The sequence below is a fragment of the Athene noctua genome, chromosome 6 (genome assembly GCF_965140245.1).
Source record: "Athene noctua chromosome 6, bAthNoc1.hap1.1, whole genome shotgun sequence".
NCBI lineage: Eukaryota > Metazoa > Chordata > Aves > Strigiformes > Strigidae > Athene > Athene noctua.
In genome coordinates, this window is record NC_134042.1 from 34,685,791 (window position 1) to 34,700,846 (window position 15,056).

General features: G+C 39.5%; 1 protein-coding gene across 3 annotated transcripts in view; it reads right to left on the reverse strand.

The window, feature by feature from the left end:
* CCDC88C (coiled-coil domain containing 88C) overlaps nucleotides 1–15,056 on the reverse strand; it is a 108,055-nt gene that overhangs the window by 10,049 nt on the left and 82,950 nt on the right. For all 3 annotated transcript variants that reach the window (XM_074908550.1, XM_074908548.1, XM_074908551.1), the window contains 10 exons: nucleotides 14,664–14,791; nucleotides 13,614–13,755; nucleotides 12,853–13,041; nucleotides 12,334–12,495; nucleotides 10,559–10,836; nucleotides 5,694–5,837; nucleotides 3,989–4,175; nucleotides 3,595–3,740; nucleotides 2,064–2,153; nucleotides 1,016–1,257 (listed from right to left, as the gene is read on the reverse strand). In XM_074908550.1, coding sequence (XP_074764651.1) covers nucleotides 1,016–1,257; nucleotides 2,064–2,153; nucleotides 3,595–3,740; nucleotides 3,989–4,175; nucleotides 5,694–5,837; nucleotides 10,559–10,836; nucleotides 12,334–12,495; nucleotides 12,853–13,041; nucleotides 13,614–13,755; nucleotides 14,664–14,791 — 1,708 coding nt within the window. The remainder of the gene's footprint in view (nucleotides 1–1,015; nucleotides 1,258–2,063; nucleotides 2,154–3,594; nucleotides 3,741–3,988; nucleotides 4,176–5,693; nucleotides 5,838–10,558; nucleotides 10,837–12,333; nucleotides 12,496–12,852; nucleotides 13,042–13,613; nucleotides 13,756–14,663; nucleotides 14,792–15,056) is intronic.

A 15,056-nucleotide genomic window follows, 5' to 3' on the forward strand; every position in this document is an offset into this window, starting at 1 on the left:
CACCTCCGGGAATCCCATGGATGATCTGAGACATGCATTTTTAATTTAAGTGAATCAACGACCTTGAAGAATACAATGGGAAAAGGGAAAAATAAAACCCAATCAATACAAAAACTTTAGCCAGACAGGCACTTGCAGTAGTTTATAGCAATAGTTCTAACCTCCTCAGCTGCTCCCCTTCCGTTTCCCACACTCCCCAGTAGGAAGACAGAAATTATTATTTAAGGATTAATTTCAAAACTGCTTCTTGAAAAGTGTTCTGGGAGGAAAACGATCTATATATAGAAGATGAGTGATCTCAATAGAATAAGCAAAGCTTGTGATATATAATACCTTTAATATAGATCACAAAGTATTTATTTTGAGGAGCTTTTTTCTAAATTTCCCATAATTAGGAATGCCTGATTTACTGTATGAACTAACTAAACAGAAAAATAAATCATTCCAGCTTCCTTATGTTTGCCTTAAGAGTGTTCAAAAATTTATTTCATCATTTTACATTAAGAAATTCTTAGTTTGATTCTAAGTCAAAACATGGTATCATTCTCCAAAATAATTCGATTACAGTCAATTAGCATTTGTTGTTATTTCTTTTGCATGTGCGCCATCTCCTGGCAGTGGCTGTAAGACCAGACCCATTTGAAGAATAGTTGCTAATGAACCATAGTATTGTATGATCCAACTTTAATCTGGTTTGTTGCAAAACCCCAGTAAATGAAGCATCTCCAACTTGCAATGCATTCAGGCAAAACAAGAAACTGTATACAAAAGCTGAAGGGAGAAATAGATAAAAGGAACAAACTAAACTGAAACAAAACCAAACAAAAAAACCTTCTAGCTTACTCAGCCTTTTAGTTTAGGGGATTTTGCTTAGTAAAACTTTTAGTTTACTAAAAAAAGGAGCATAAAATGTAATGTAATGGAGTATTAACATATCCTACATATTAAAAGATATTTTAAAAATCTTTTCAAAAAATGCTGTTCAGCTCATGAATTTAGGCGGGGCATTCCTTACCTTTGTTTGAAGAACCCCCTGCGTTCTCTCTCTCTTCCACAGAGTTTGACCCTTGAGAAGTATTATCTTGAGTCTCTTGTTGATGTTTCAGTTTTTGGGAGGCAGATGGAGAGTTTACCATCTCGGGCGATTCACAATGCCATGGAGGGCTTTCTGCTGCTGGTTTCAATCGCTCCCTTGTAGTCTCCTTCTTTGGCTTGATTAGCTTGACTAAGGCTCTGGCTCCAATCCAGTGGTTTTTCCTGATAAAGCAGGTTTTGTGAATGGGATTCACAAAATGCTACAAGAAATACTCCCTGAGAAGTTTACATCTGTGCTAAAGCCATCAAGCCATCCTACATTCTTATTTGTTTACTGATATTAAATGGCCGGAAAGATGCAGCATGAATTTCACAGAGCTTGAGATATATTTCTCTCCCGAAGTCAAAATTATTTCACAGAAATATTTCTTCAGCGTGAGAAATGTAAGAAAACCAACCATTCCCTCTTCTAGAAACCTACACTACACATATGGACCCACATTTTAACAGTGTGAAAACCTCTACTACAGGAACAGACTGAGAAGAAATGAAAACTGCTTTAAAGACGAATCCCCTCTCTTTGCTCAGGCTATCAAGTCAGAACAGTGTGTGGTGGAATTAGCTTGGCTCTTTTTCCGCTGTTCTAATATAATTTTAAGTCCTTTCTGACAGACTTTCTGACATCCCCTTTGGAAAAGCAGCTCTGGAAGCTCTGACCGCTGCTCAGTTATCATATTGGGGGTTCCTCTCCCTTCTAGGGACAAGACAATATTCATCAGGACAAAGTGGCTCTTTTCCAGTTAATACTTTTTCAGATTCCACTATTAAAGCAGAGGGCCCCACACGAGGTACCATGCTCTTTATCAACACAACCTGCTGCTTCAGGGAATGGCTTGCGGCGTGAGAGTGAAAACAGAAGTGGAGATGACACTGTCCTTATTTCAGATGAAATTTCTGTTTTTCCAGTTATGAAAAGACCCTTACAAATCTGTATAACAGTAGCAGAACTGAACCCATATGGGACTTACTTTTTTGGAGTAGGATCATAAAACTTGTACTGATCCATTATCTTCTCTTCAAGTTTTTCCTTGTGTCTCCTTAAGGCATTCAATTTATCACTGTGAGGGGGGAAAAGCACATTCTTAACCATCTGTATGAAATTAAGCATAATCAAAAAAATTGAAGACCAAAAGCCACCAAGAGAGAAAAGAGACCGAAATATCTTCCTATCATGTAACCTTCAGAATCCTACTGAGCTCTTTCACTGTCTGTTTAGAGAGGGCGAATGCAAAAGCCTAACAAGCTTGCTGATGGGTGATTTTTATGTAATAAGCATTGAAAGGTGAAAGAGTAAAGTAGATTGGTGCTAGATTAGTCACTAATAACTCATGCAGTGTTTGTTTCATGGGTGTTAAGATTAATCTTATTTTGGTTTTGAAAATTCGTTTGCTGATTGCTCAGTCTTATTCACAGATCACTGACAAATACTCAGGGTTAAGGGTTAAGATCCTTACACAGTTCGAACTTCTTGTCTACATGATAACTGGGTATTTTATTTCTGTTCTGCTTACTCTGTTGTAACTAGAGAAATAAATAATGTTTGACCTCTTTAAGACTACTTTGGTCTCCTGTGAGCAGTGTTGAAGCACCTTCAGCAGTGCCATGTACTATTTTTTTTTTACTCATTATTTTATTAACCTGCACAGTGGATGCTAGCAAATCTTTTTTCATTCAAGTAGTAGGTCTAATGTACCTCCATCACAGAACTGTCAGACACCTGGATAAATATGCTTGGATTACATTTGAACTGTATTCAACCAATTTCAGCAATTTCTAGTATTTCAACTATATAACCCAGTACTGAAATAAAACCCAGTCAGTAATTCCCACATCATCCTGAAGTGCTTAGACTGAAGTTCTTGGGATTAAGAACACTTTTCTTCCTTCTTTCATACCTATAGGAGAAATTCACTGCAGTAAGAACAGGATTCTTTGTAAATGTATGTTTACAGTATGTTTAAACAGAGCATCTCACTTAAGTGTGTCATCCTGTGCATGGGGGACACAGCAATATATGTTGACACTTGCATCTTTAAAAACATCATCAAAGGAAGTATTTCTTATAATGCAAATATTAAAAACTCGAGGAGTATGAATATTTGCTACTCTTCAGGAATCTAAATATAAAATGACTCAGAACTAAATTTTTGTTGCAACTCAGCTGTTACTCAAGCTCTTCAGAAACCTTTGAGAAGTACCACTAGATTCAGCATTCCATCTTATATAACTAAGTTTTCCACATGGGTTCATCTATGTTATTTGAAAAGAGCTGTGCTTGTCCGGGTGTCTCCTGAACATCCCTTTGCAGTAAGGCAACGCAAAGAAATTTTGCAGCTTCTCCCCATTACATATATCTCCTCCTAAGCATCCCCTTTTCTATCCACACATCAAGTAGACCTATCATTCCCCTGCCTGGCCTTCTATTCCTGATAGATGATCAGTATTCTGTGCTTGTCTAGAGGACTTTATGTTTTACAATTCAAATCTCTAGGTTCTTACATGTACTGTTTCTGTTCTTCATGATACTGCTCCCTGTTCTCCATGTTCTGCTCCAGTAACATCTGATTCTGCTGGCTCAGCATCTGAATCTGACTCAGGAGATGATGGTTTTCTTCTTCCAGATTTCCCTTTAGACGGGACAGCAGCTGTTAAACAAGATAGATTATTAAACAAGATAGCTCCTCTGCATCTGGCTTCCCTGGAAGTGCACCATAATCAAGCTAACACAATAGCATAGCAACATAGGATACTAACTGATAAACTTCAAAGTATATGGGGGTGTTATTATGACCACGTAGCTTGACCACCTCTATACAGTGTGCCATAAACTTTACACGATGAATGTTAGCTCTCTAACAGGAACCCAGCAGCATACCCACCTACAGCTACTCACCTCACAGTGGTTATCCAGTTTGGTCAGAGAGATATCCATGGACTGATGCTGTTCTTTCAGCTCATCGTAGCGAGCCTGCCAACGATTCAGCTCCAGCTGGGAGTTGTTCAAGGAAGTTTTCAGCTCTTTAGTATGTGAATGCAGCCCTTCATACTCTGCCTTTAGTTGGCTGTGCAAGAAATTCACCCTAAACACGAAGCAGCCAGCAGGCTTATAAGGACACTTCATAGAAAGTACCTCACATTCAAACACCACACCATCAGCGTGCAGCTGTCAGTAAATCAAGTATTAAGTTCCAAAGACTAACTCTTAAAAGAAATTTTTATTCTAAGCATATAATAAAATTTTATTACAAAAGTAGTTAATAGCATTATAAAATATTTCAAATATACAAAAGAACTGAAAGCAAAATAGATGAAACACAAAACTGCTATTTGCTCAATGTTTAAGAAACACACCACAAATTTCTGAGGCACAATGTATTTAAGAGCATCTGGATATAAAGGCAGTTCTACCTGGCACAAAAAACACTCACACAAATCTTTTCCTGATGCATGAAATATGAGCACTAAAGCATCCTGAACTGTGAAACATCGTAATGTTGTAAGATGTTACTGTGGTATTCTTTTATAGCTTTTGGTGAACCTAAAAATGTCTACAAATCATGAAGGCATAAAATTAAATAGTTAAATAAAAAAGATCAGGTTCTGTATCTACTGACAGATCAGCTAAGCCTTGCTCTCTGCCAGTACTGCAATCTACATTTTGCAGCATCTTCCTTTGTCCCTAGAGAAACTGAGTTCCGGAAACAGCAAGCTTGAGGAAAACTCCTCTGCAGTGTTCTAAAGTACAATTGGGGCAGCATATGAAACTTTCATGACTGAACTTAACATGTGATTTTAAAGTATGATTCAATCTGACATTACTTTAACTTGATACGACCTTGGCCCCTTATTTGTACCAAACTATTTCTCAAAATGCTTCCGTAGTATCAACAGTGGCACTGAACTGGTTATAATGGAGAAAGCCCCAGGAGTAATACAGGCTGGGGGGCACGGTACGTTTCACCTCTGCATTATGTAAAGTTCAGATGCTATCTCACAAAAGGGGTTTGACATGAGTTAACAGTCACCCACTGATCATATGAATCACTAAGTCCACTTCTAACAGCAAGAGTCAGGTCTCTTTCAAATATTAACAAATGGCAGCTTTCTCTGGACAGGAGAAAATAAACAGCAATGGTAACTCCTAGAACTAAATCATGTTGTGTAAAAAACATAACACAGTTCTCCTTAAGGAAAAAAACCTGGGTAGGAACATTTCACACAAGTCTAGATATTATTGTGCATTTTGAGTATTTGTAGTTCCACTTAAAGACAAGCACTTGGAAACAACTCATTACAGAAACACTTGTGAACTGAACCACACGTGGAAGCCTATTTTGAATGAACAGAAGTCTCAGGATCAGACCATGTCTGAAGCATTGAATAACAGTATTTGCTGACAATGTTCATGAAGCTGATAATCTTAAATAATAAATAATAAAATTAACAAAATAATAAAATTAACAAGACAGAAATTGAGAAAAATTAACGGACACATTAATGAAGGTATGCTGGAGATACAGTTAACACAGCAAACCAACTGTGCTTTCCATAATTTACTGTTTAATGATATATACAAGAATTTAACAAGGGAACCATACCTGTCCAGTTCCTCCCTCAGCTTCTGATTTTCCCCAGTGGTTATTGCATTTGATCTCCTCTCCTGTTGCAGAACCTCTCTCTCAGTCTTTAAAACTATTTCCAACTCTTCCAATTCTGCTTTGTGTTTCATTAAACTGTTGTATCTGCAAGAAAGAGGAGTAGCATATTCTTAGCTTTCATTTAAACGTTTTTTATTCCTCTGGTTTAAGTTTTCCAATAGGTGATACCACCATGACTAGAAAAGATTTTTTTTGTTCCTGCCTGCTTAGTTTCATACACACTTGTGTGGTTAAACATCTACCAAGGCTGATGAATTCTACACTATGCATGGAAATTCACCTTAGTCCATAAGTCAACAGGGAGGCTTTTAGAAAAAAGCCATATTTTTTAAGCACACTGGAATGCAATTGCCAGAACCCTACTTCAATTCCAGATTCTGATAATTTGGTAAAAAACATGGGTCTCCAGGGTGAGTGGAAGCTGCACCATTAAACTGGAATCCCATTCACAAATAATTGTCAGTGACAGATTTCAAAAACCTAACTAAAAAGCAGAAAGCAGCAGCCAAAACGCAACAAGCAAGCAGTGGAATGAGCAACATTTTATTAGGTAACAACCTAATGTATATTAGATTATATGCACAGGTAATAGCATCCTGCATAGGTAATAATCTCCTGCATATTCCAGACAGATGAGTTGACAGCAAAACACCTTTAAGCAGGGGCTGACCCACCTGCTTGAGCGGCTCTACTTGTTCATTAGTAAGCAAGAGCAACACTGGTGTTCATGTCCAGGCTTTCACTGTTACTTGGTTTATACAATTTGGGCATAAATTCAGGACGAGGAGCTGCGCAGAGACAGAGGGCAGACACCATCAACTATGTCTTTAATTTCAAACTCTGGAATGCTAAAACAACAGAGGTGTGGAACTCCCCTGATACTTGGCACAGGCATCGATTAGGCAGACTCAGCCTGCCTGAACTGCTACACCACCTGTATCTGGAAAACACTGCAAAGAATGAGGTGGCTTGAGACCACTTTGCAGAAGAGCAAGCTGTTGTCAGAATTTATTTTTTTTTCCTCTGGTGGCCTCTGTCAGGGTCTGTGCCCATGCACACACACTAGCAGAAGCCACTGGGGACACTAGGGCAGTGAATGTCAAGTGTCATCAGCACATTTTTCTGTGACTGTGATAAAATGATATTGCCCCAAAATACCCCTGGGCAGATACACCGGGGCCTGTCACTGAGAAACATCCTTCTAAGCAATTTTAAACCAGCAACTATGTGGAAGATGCAGTATTGCTTGAAAAAGCTAGAGAGAATAAGCATCATCTATCTGTGACTCTCATCCCAGCAGAGATGAATGCAGAGCACAGTTACTCTGCAGTCACAAAAACTTCAAAACAAAAACAAAAGCACCAAATACACTGACTCCTGCCAACTTGTTTTTCTTTCAAGCTACCATTCCCTTCATCCCAGGGTCAAATTACAGCCTGTCCCAAATTCCAGTCCATTGAAGAGCCACACAGAAAAGTACCTGTCTCCCAGACAAAAGCTGCTTTTTGCTATTCATTCCCAGTAACAGCAGTGGAGTTTAATTAACCTTATTTATTTGTTTTCTTCCTCCATTCAGCTCCAGGACATTTCAAATTGAATGTCTGTACAACAAATAGAAGAACCTGAAAGCAGAGGAAGGTTTCACATCCAGCTCCAAGAAGGATTTAAGACAGAGTGCATGCCAATCCAGAGTCTGAGAAGGCAAACTCCACAGTCAGTCCCCTGGCAGATTACCATGGCTGCCTCTGCAGAAACTGTGTTGCTAATTCATTTGCCTCCTCTGTATGATAGGGCTACTCGGTTCATTTTTAACCAAGCCCTCTCTTTAAAAAAGAGGGCTACTTAGAGGGAAGCAGTATACTGGTTCAGTTTTATCAGCCTGGCCCAGCTCCACATGCTGCCTTTGAGCATGTGGACCTCTGAGGTAGACCACAGATGCTCTGCTAGATATTAGGTGAAAAGTAAGAAAGAAGAGACTGTCTGCAAAAATGCAAGTGATTCGGTATCTCTGAAGCCCTAATGAAATCCCTAGGCAAAATTTTCTTGTAATCCAGATTCAGCATGGAGTCAACCATTTGAGCAGGATTTCTGCAACCTCACAAGCTCTACCACAAGGGGCAAGGTTACCCATCCTGTAGGCTATTCAACATTCATGTTCACACCACTTCTTTAAGCATCAGGCACCTGGACAAAGGGACTTTAAAAGTATTTTCTTATACATACAAATAAAATTCATTTTGGGTCTGACACAATCCATTGCTAGGATTCAACAATCATATTCCTCTTTGCTCTTTCCAGCTTTCGCTGTTTCTTCTGCTCTGTTAGGAGAAATACTATGTGGGTAGGTATTTGTGACAGAGAACTTTAAAAATGCTCAGCTATGATAAAAAGCATGTGGCGAAAGGAACCCAGAAAAATAATTACCAGCCAACACTGGTAACATAACAATGCAAGTCCCTGCAATATGTAACACTCCACAGCAAGGATTCTGTTTTTCCAGTGAGATGAGTTTTTCTCCTGTCTCTGCAGTTAGACTTCTTCAGAGTAAGCCACAAAGAATTGCTCAAGGATCTGCTAATCAATTGCAGCTAGTAAATTACCACCTCCCCTTCGTAATGTGCAATAGGTAAAGTAATTTTAAAAATGCAGCAAGAGTCCAGCCTTTCTGTGTTCGCTGAGATGGTCAGCCAAACACTGCAAAGTCAAGAAACTGCTATTAATGGTAAATGATCCTAACATACTAACACTCCTTGTCTTGCCAAGTCAAACCTACAGGTCTGTGGTTTGCTGGGCTATGACAGGTCATTTCACTGCAGTTACATGCAACCCATTATTCAATCCCCACTGCAGTGCTAATACTGTGCAGACAGAGCCAAGGGAGGTTTAATGAAGTTTGCTCAGGTGCAGAAAATATCCTGTGGTTAGAATGCATCAGTGAACCACACAGACCTTGGCTGTACACAGTGTTAGGAATACACAAGCTAACTAAAGTTTCTGTGGATTTTTCTAGACAAGCTGCAGTCATACAGTTTGCACAGGAGTGCAATCCTGCCTTAAGCAACAGAACTATGATTACAGTGCTGTCACCAGCTGAGAAAAAACAATTACCTTGGAGTTGGGACAAGCAAATCTTGTCTCTTAGACACTGCACAAGCAAAGTTCTTGGCTGCACTGAGCTGCTCTGGGAACATTTAGCAGGTGGTGCATTCTAACTTAAGTTGAAAGTGACGTATTTCATCTTAGCAGTAAATGCTTCACAGTGGCAGAAGAAAACAGTTTTCTTACAGCTGTTTTTCTAACTTTCTTCCCTCTGCTTCCTCAGCCAGCTGAGTTGCACATAGCACATGATGGAGGGAAAACAAAACGCACACAAAAAAGGTGGCTTGTCTCTTTTTTCTGACAACCAAATGGAGACACAGGCTGTCCTTGGACAAATCACCTCGATAAGCATCTTTTGAGACTGATCTGCTGTGTAGGACACTGCACTATTACAACTGCCAAAATCAACCTGCTTTGAGTATAGAAAAGGCCACCATTCACTCCACTGCAACATCTCTCACCAGCTGTCACATCTTGGTAACAGAGATTTCAAACTGTTAAATGTTTACAACAGCGATCTGAGCATTTTATCACTAGAGATAACCTATTTTTAGAAAACCACATTTTCCTTAGGCTAGAACTGTTTAATAATTGGTACTTATCAAGAAAAGAAAGAACCCAGCAAACTGCCTCAACACACCGCACGTGATAATCTCAAGCAAAGCCTAAATCAGTAAGAACGATTAATCAGTCCGAGAGAGACTTGGTAGGCAGGAACAGTGTCTGTGTAATCACTTACAGCTCATTTAGTTGACAGCCAAGCAGCTGTCCTGTCACACAGCCCTGGTGGATATTTTAATCACAGTAGGTTTATTTCTGTACTTTATCAAAATCTACCACACACTGTATTGCCAGCTCCTTAGTCTTTGGGAAGAAAAGTGTATCACCAGTTTTTAGTCCACCCTCAAAGATGATCACTGAGTTGCTCTGAAGCCAACTTACGGTCTTGAACAGCAGCTGAACTAAATACAGATATTTTGAGGAATATCACTGAATTGTATCAGAAAAGTTTTGAGCGGTAGGCAGAGGCGGCTTTTATGTAGCAGTACATTATATATATTGTTCTATCCACACGCAACTGTCAGAAAATGATAATGACAAGAGACTAAATTAGGAACAGATTACCCTGATTTCACAATTCAGTTGAAGGGCCTGAAGTGAAAGCCTTGGATTGTAAGAACTAGACGAAAATAAAAACATCACTATCTCATAGTTAGCTCAATACAGCTTCCTTCACAAACCCTGCCTTGTCATGAGGTGGATGCCACACCTAATCTGCAATGATTTAAATTTCTCAAGATACATACTACCCACAACATAGGTAGCTACCTGTGACTTACAGACCTTACTGTATGACTAGAAAAGATAACCCCACAGTAGAACTGTGAGATTCTTAAGGCTGTATGCTATTATAGCACAGATCTTTAAATGCAGTAAAGGCATTTAAGCTACTTCAGACAAAGCATCCCCAAGACCCAAGCCTATGTTTGCAAAACATCACCAGTCAACTGTGGTTTGCCACCTTTAGAGGTCTAAAAATCTACGGCTTTGCAAATATCTTCATCTAATCTCCTAATGATATCAAGAAGACACTTTTCTAGGGGAACAATTCAGTAGTTTTCATTGTAATTGGAGACCAACATTTAAGGCTAAAATTGTAACATGGATACATACAACTACACTACACGCCTGAGCAGTGAGCGTACCTCTCGCCCAGACCTTTGTGCTCCAGATCCAGGTTTTTGTGTAATGTTTTCAGGCAGCTGTGCTGGTTTATTAACATTTCATATTCTGCAGACTGCCGTTCGTGCAGTGAAGCAAGGTGTTCATGGTCCTGAAGCAATGACTCATACTCAGCTTTCAGCTGCTCTTTCTGTTTCAGTAGGTTTTCATTCTCATTCTCCTTGGCTGTCTGCTGATTTTGGAGTAAAGCATTCTGGGTCATCAGTGAAGCACTCTGGGAGCTGAGGGTTGAATTTTCTACCTAAAGTTTCTCAAATAAAAAGCAGGCATTACTTATTTACACCTTATTTACACATACAACAAACATGTAGAAGCAGCCTGTATCTGTATAGAGTTAATCAAGAATGCATTCATCGTTTTGTAGACTTAAGACATCTATGGAAAATTTTGCATCATTTTGATATCATATTGCTATTGCAACATATAAAGCCGCAATACCAGCAGTATGAAAAGTATCAGGATAACCTCCAAACTGAAAAAACACTTTTACTAGCAGAAGCTCTTGAGCCTAAAGACCAAGATGAGCTGGAATACTCACAATCCAACTGCATCTCTGACAATGATATACAAAGACAAAAGTTACCCCATGTTTTTGTACAAAACATGAAAACTCAACAAAATTAACTGCACAACTGTGTATGGGGCAGCACTCCTAACAAGTCTGATTTCAGTAGATAGGTAGCATGCTGATTTTATATGTTACTTCTATACTTGAATTACAGGTGAGAAATAATTAAAGAGAGCAATAAAAAAATAAAAATCTGTGAACATGCAAGAAAAAAGCCTGAAAAGGAAAATTCACGTAAAAAAAAAAATAGACCTGATTCAATATTGCCATAGAATCATACAGAATGGGTTGGAAGGGACCTTAAAGACCATCCAGTTCCACCCCCCTGCCATGGGCAGGGACACCTTCCACTAGCCCAGGTTGCCCAAAGCCCCGTCCAGCCTGGCCTGGAACACTGCCAGGGAGGGGGCAGCCACAGCTTCTCTGGGCAACCTGTTCCACTGTCTCACCACCCTCACAGCTAAGAATTTCTTCCTTATTAGATTAGATACTAGATCTACCCTCTTTCAGTTTAAAACCATTGCCCCCTCATCCTATCACTACACTCCCCCTTTCCTGTAGCCCTCTTTAAATACTGGAAGGCTGCTATAAGATCTTCCTGGAGCCTTCTACTCCCTAGGCTGAAAAACCCTAACTCTCTCAGCCTCTCCTTTAAAACTGTTCTTTTTCTCAAGCTAAGTTTATTTTTTAAAAATTAATGTTTAAGAGTATCTGTTTTCCATCAGCAAGTTTGATATTTTGTCTGAAAGTATGAAAATTGTGATTGGAATTCATTGCTATAATGCCTCTTGGGAGCTGACTTGTGTCCTCTTCCCATTTCTTCCAAGCTCTTTCACAGGCATAGCATTAATAGAAAAAAAAAAGCAAAGATCTTTTATCCCAGAAGTGCAGCTTCTGGAACAACACAACTGGATTTTGCTGTATTAATTTTTAAAATTTCTAAGTAACTATCTTCTTAATGAAGATAGCTACCAGATATTAGCTACAGAGCCAATTTCCTTCCTAGCTTGGAGAAATTCAGACCCCAGACTAAGTTCCACCTTATGGACCTCATCTTTACATCACTACATTGGCCGACCAATGCAAACATTTTCTGATTAGCTGTCATCTTCTCCACACTACTATAATCAAATCCAGTCTCCTGGCACAGAGGTGCAAGGCTGTCCTGACCTGGAGCTTGGCTGTCTGCGTCTGCAGGGCAGTGTTGTGCTCCTGCAGGAAGACATTTTGCTTCTGTAGTGTCAGGATCTGATTGTTGAAGGAGACGTTCTGTGTTTCCAAATGCTTCAGCTGTTCTTTAAGCAGCTGCTTCTCGGTATGCAGGGCTGCATTCTGAAAGAGAGATGGCATTTAAGGGGTGACAGGAAGAAATGAAACAACTGTCCTGATCATTTGGACTCCTATCAAAGGTGAGAACCAATTAGTGATGATCATTCTGCAACAAATATGTAAAAACAAACTCTTCCCAGCATTAAATGAAGGTAGGACCGATGTTATACACAGGATTAATCACTGCAATGATGTTATACAAATATGTAGAGCATTAAAGTCCCATGCAGTCCTAAGAGATGCCCAAGGAATTTGGTAGACTTACATGCTCCAGAAAAACCACCAGATTCCTATAGGCTCAAAAATACATTTCCCAGCAACCCACTCCTGACAGATAACAGCGAAAAGGAGAAGGCTTACATTCCTTTCCAGTTCAATTGCCCTGTCCTTTAGTTTCAGCAACTCCATGGTAGCTTCTCGGTGCCCTGTTTCCAATTTCTCATTCATTTGGTGGTTGGGAATGAGTTTCTCTGCAGAATACCTCAGTGACTTCTGAGCATATTGCCCATCCTGTTGAGTCTGCTTAAGTGCATCAAAGTCCTTCTTTACCTGCAAAGCCAACAAGCAACAACCTTCAACACTGATTTAACAGTGGGATTTTATATTAATTATGATGGGATATGCAGTTTCTCTCTTGTATTGTAGGGACTAAGGGATTCAACAACCATTACCCTCCCTTCACAGATGGGGAAGCTGAGACACAGTCAGGTGGAGGAATCCATGTCTCCCAGCCTCCAGTCAGGTGCCTTTTAACTCAAGCTCACTGTCACCTAACAGGCTGTTCATAGGTGAGATGTTTCAAGTGCAGACTTCCTCAGACTATGTTTTCATTAAACAAGACAGAAAAACAAGACCGTGGCAATGAAAAAAACATGGGAAACTAGAGATCTGTAAATAGCTGTTACGTAAAAAATACTCCTGCCATGCCTCCAGCCCAACAATTTTTCTGAAATTGCTGCCATTATATAGAAATGGGCAAAAGAAAGCACCCCAGTCAAAAAGGGTTTTGGGGAAGGGGGAGTGGGGAAGTAGAGATAATTTGTTCTTGCTAAATAAAAAAAAAATGCATGTGGTTGTGCAGAACTACATCATGAAAAATTAAAATTCAGTTAACCTCTTACCACATTTAGATCATTCTGCAACTGCTGGTTCAAGTTCAGAGTATCTTTCACTTGAGCTTCAAGCATTGCAATTTTTTCCTCTTTCACTGCTAGTGTTGTTTTTAGTGCTGATTCAGTTTTGCTCTCCAGAATCTTGTATTTTCTGAAAGACATGAGAACAGCTCTCCAATGTCTGCCACTAACACATGAGCCACCATCTATATAGGTGACTTCACATTCACCCACTTCAAATCTCACCACGTGTTACATTATATATGTTTGCTTCTTCAGGAAAATTATTTCCTCTACTGCCCCAGATCGCTACTGATATATTTACAGCTGGGGAACCTGCTTTTGGAAAGTCCAATCTACTTTAATAGAGGTAACACCAGCATGGTTCTACAGAAATATTTAAACAGCTACATAACTTGAAAGTAAGTTATTCTCTTTTCCCCCTAAATACACTACAGAAATTTTTTCTCATGTCTCTTTTTTACACTCTTGACAAGGAGAAAAATCGACAGTAGATTCTAAAGACTCCTACAAGCTGGGTATGTTTCTCTAATTAGGTCCTACCAACAGTCCTATATACACATGGGGTTTTGGGGCTTCTTTGTTCATTACTATAGGACTTGCAAAGGAATTCTTGCAATCGTGAATTTCTCAGGCAACATCTGTGTTTATATTAACAGGTGGATGGATAACCAATTACATACGGTAATGACAGACACTGCTTAATAGTCACTATTCTTACTTGTAAAGAGAGTATGAGTAGGAATACACACGAAATATCTACCCAGCTACTCTACTGGGCAGTAGAGGGGGACTGTAGTACCACTGGCTAGCAGGGAGAGAGAAAATGGCAGTTTTTCCTTCCACTCATGAAAAAGTTTGCAAAACTTGCAGTATACTGCCAAGATTTCTACAGAAGAATACACTTTATGTCAAAAATTGGTAAGGGTAATTGAAGTGAGACAGATGAGAAACAAAAGAGAAGGCAAAGGGCTTGAGTTAGGCTGAGGAAAACCCTACAGAGTCAAAAGAATGACTAAGAGAGCCCAGTTTCCTTACGTGTCATCATTGCCGTTGTCATCCTGTAGCAGCAGCTCTTTGTTCAATCCTATCTTCTCCAGTTCCTGGCTCAGTTTGTCCAGCTCACTAGACAACTGTTGACTCTTCAGCTTCTCCAAGACCAAATCCTGTAACAGCACTAACAGGATTAGCTGCTGTGCAAAGGGTGGTGATAATTATCTGGCACTATTGATTTTTTTAAAAAGTACTGAATCTTAGTTCCTACAAGGTCAGCTAAAATTCTTCATCAGTGACAGCCGAGTGTAGAATTACACTGATTGCTTTTATTTATAGTTTACTTGGAATAAATCTGAAAAATGCTTCTTTTGGCCTTTTGTCTTGCTCACTGTATGGAATTACATCTGCCAACGCTGGCAGCCTGCTTGCCTGCCA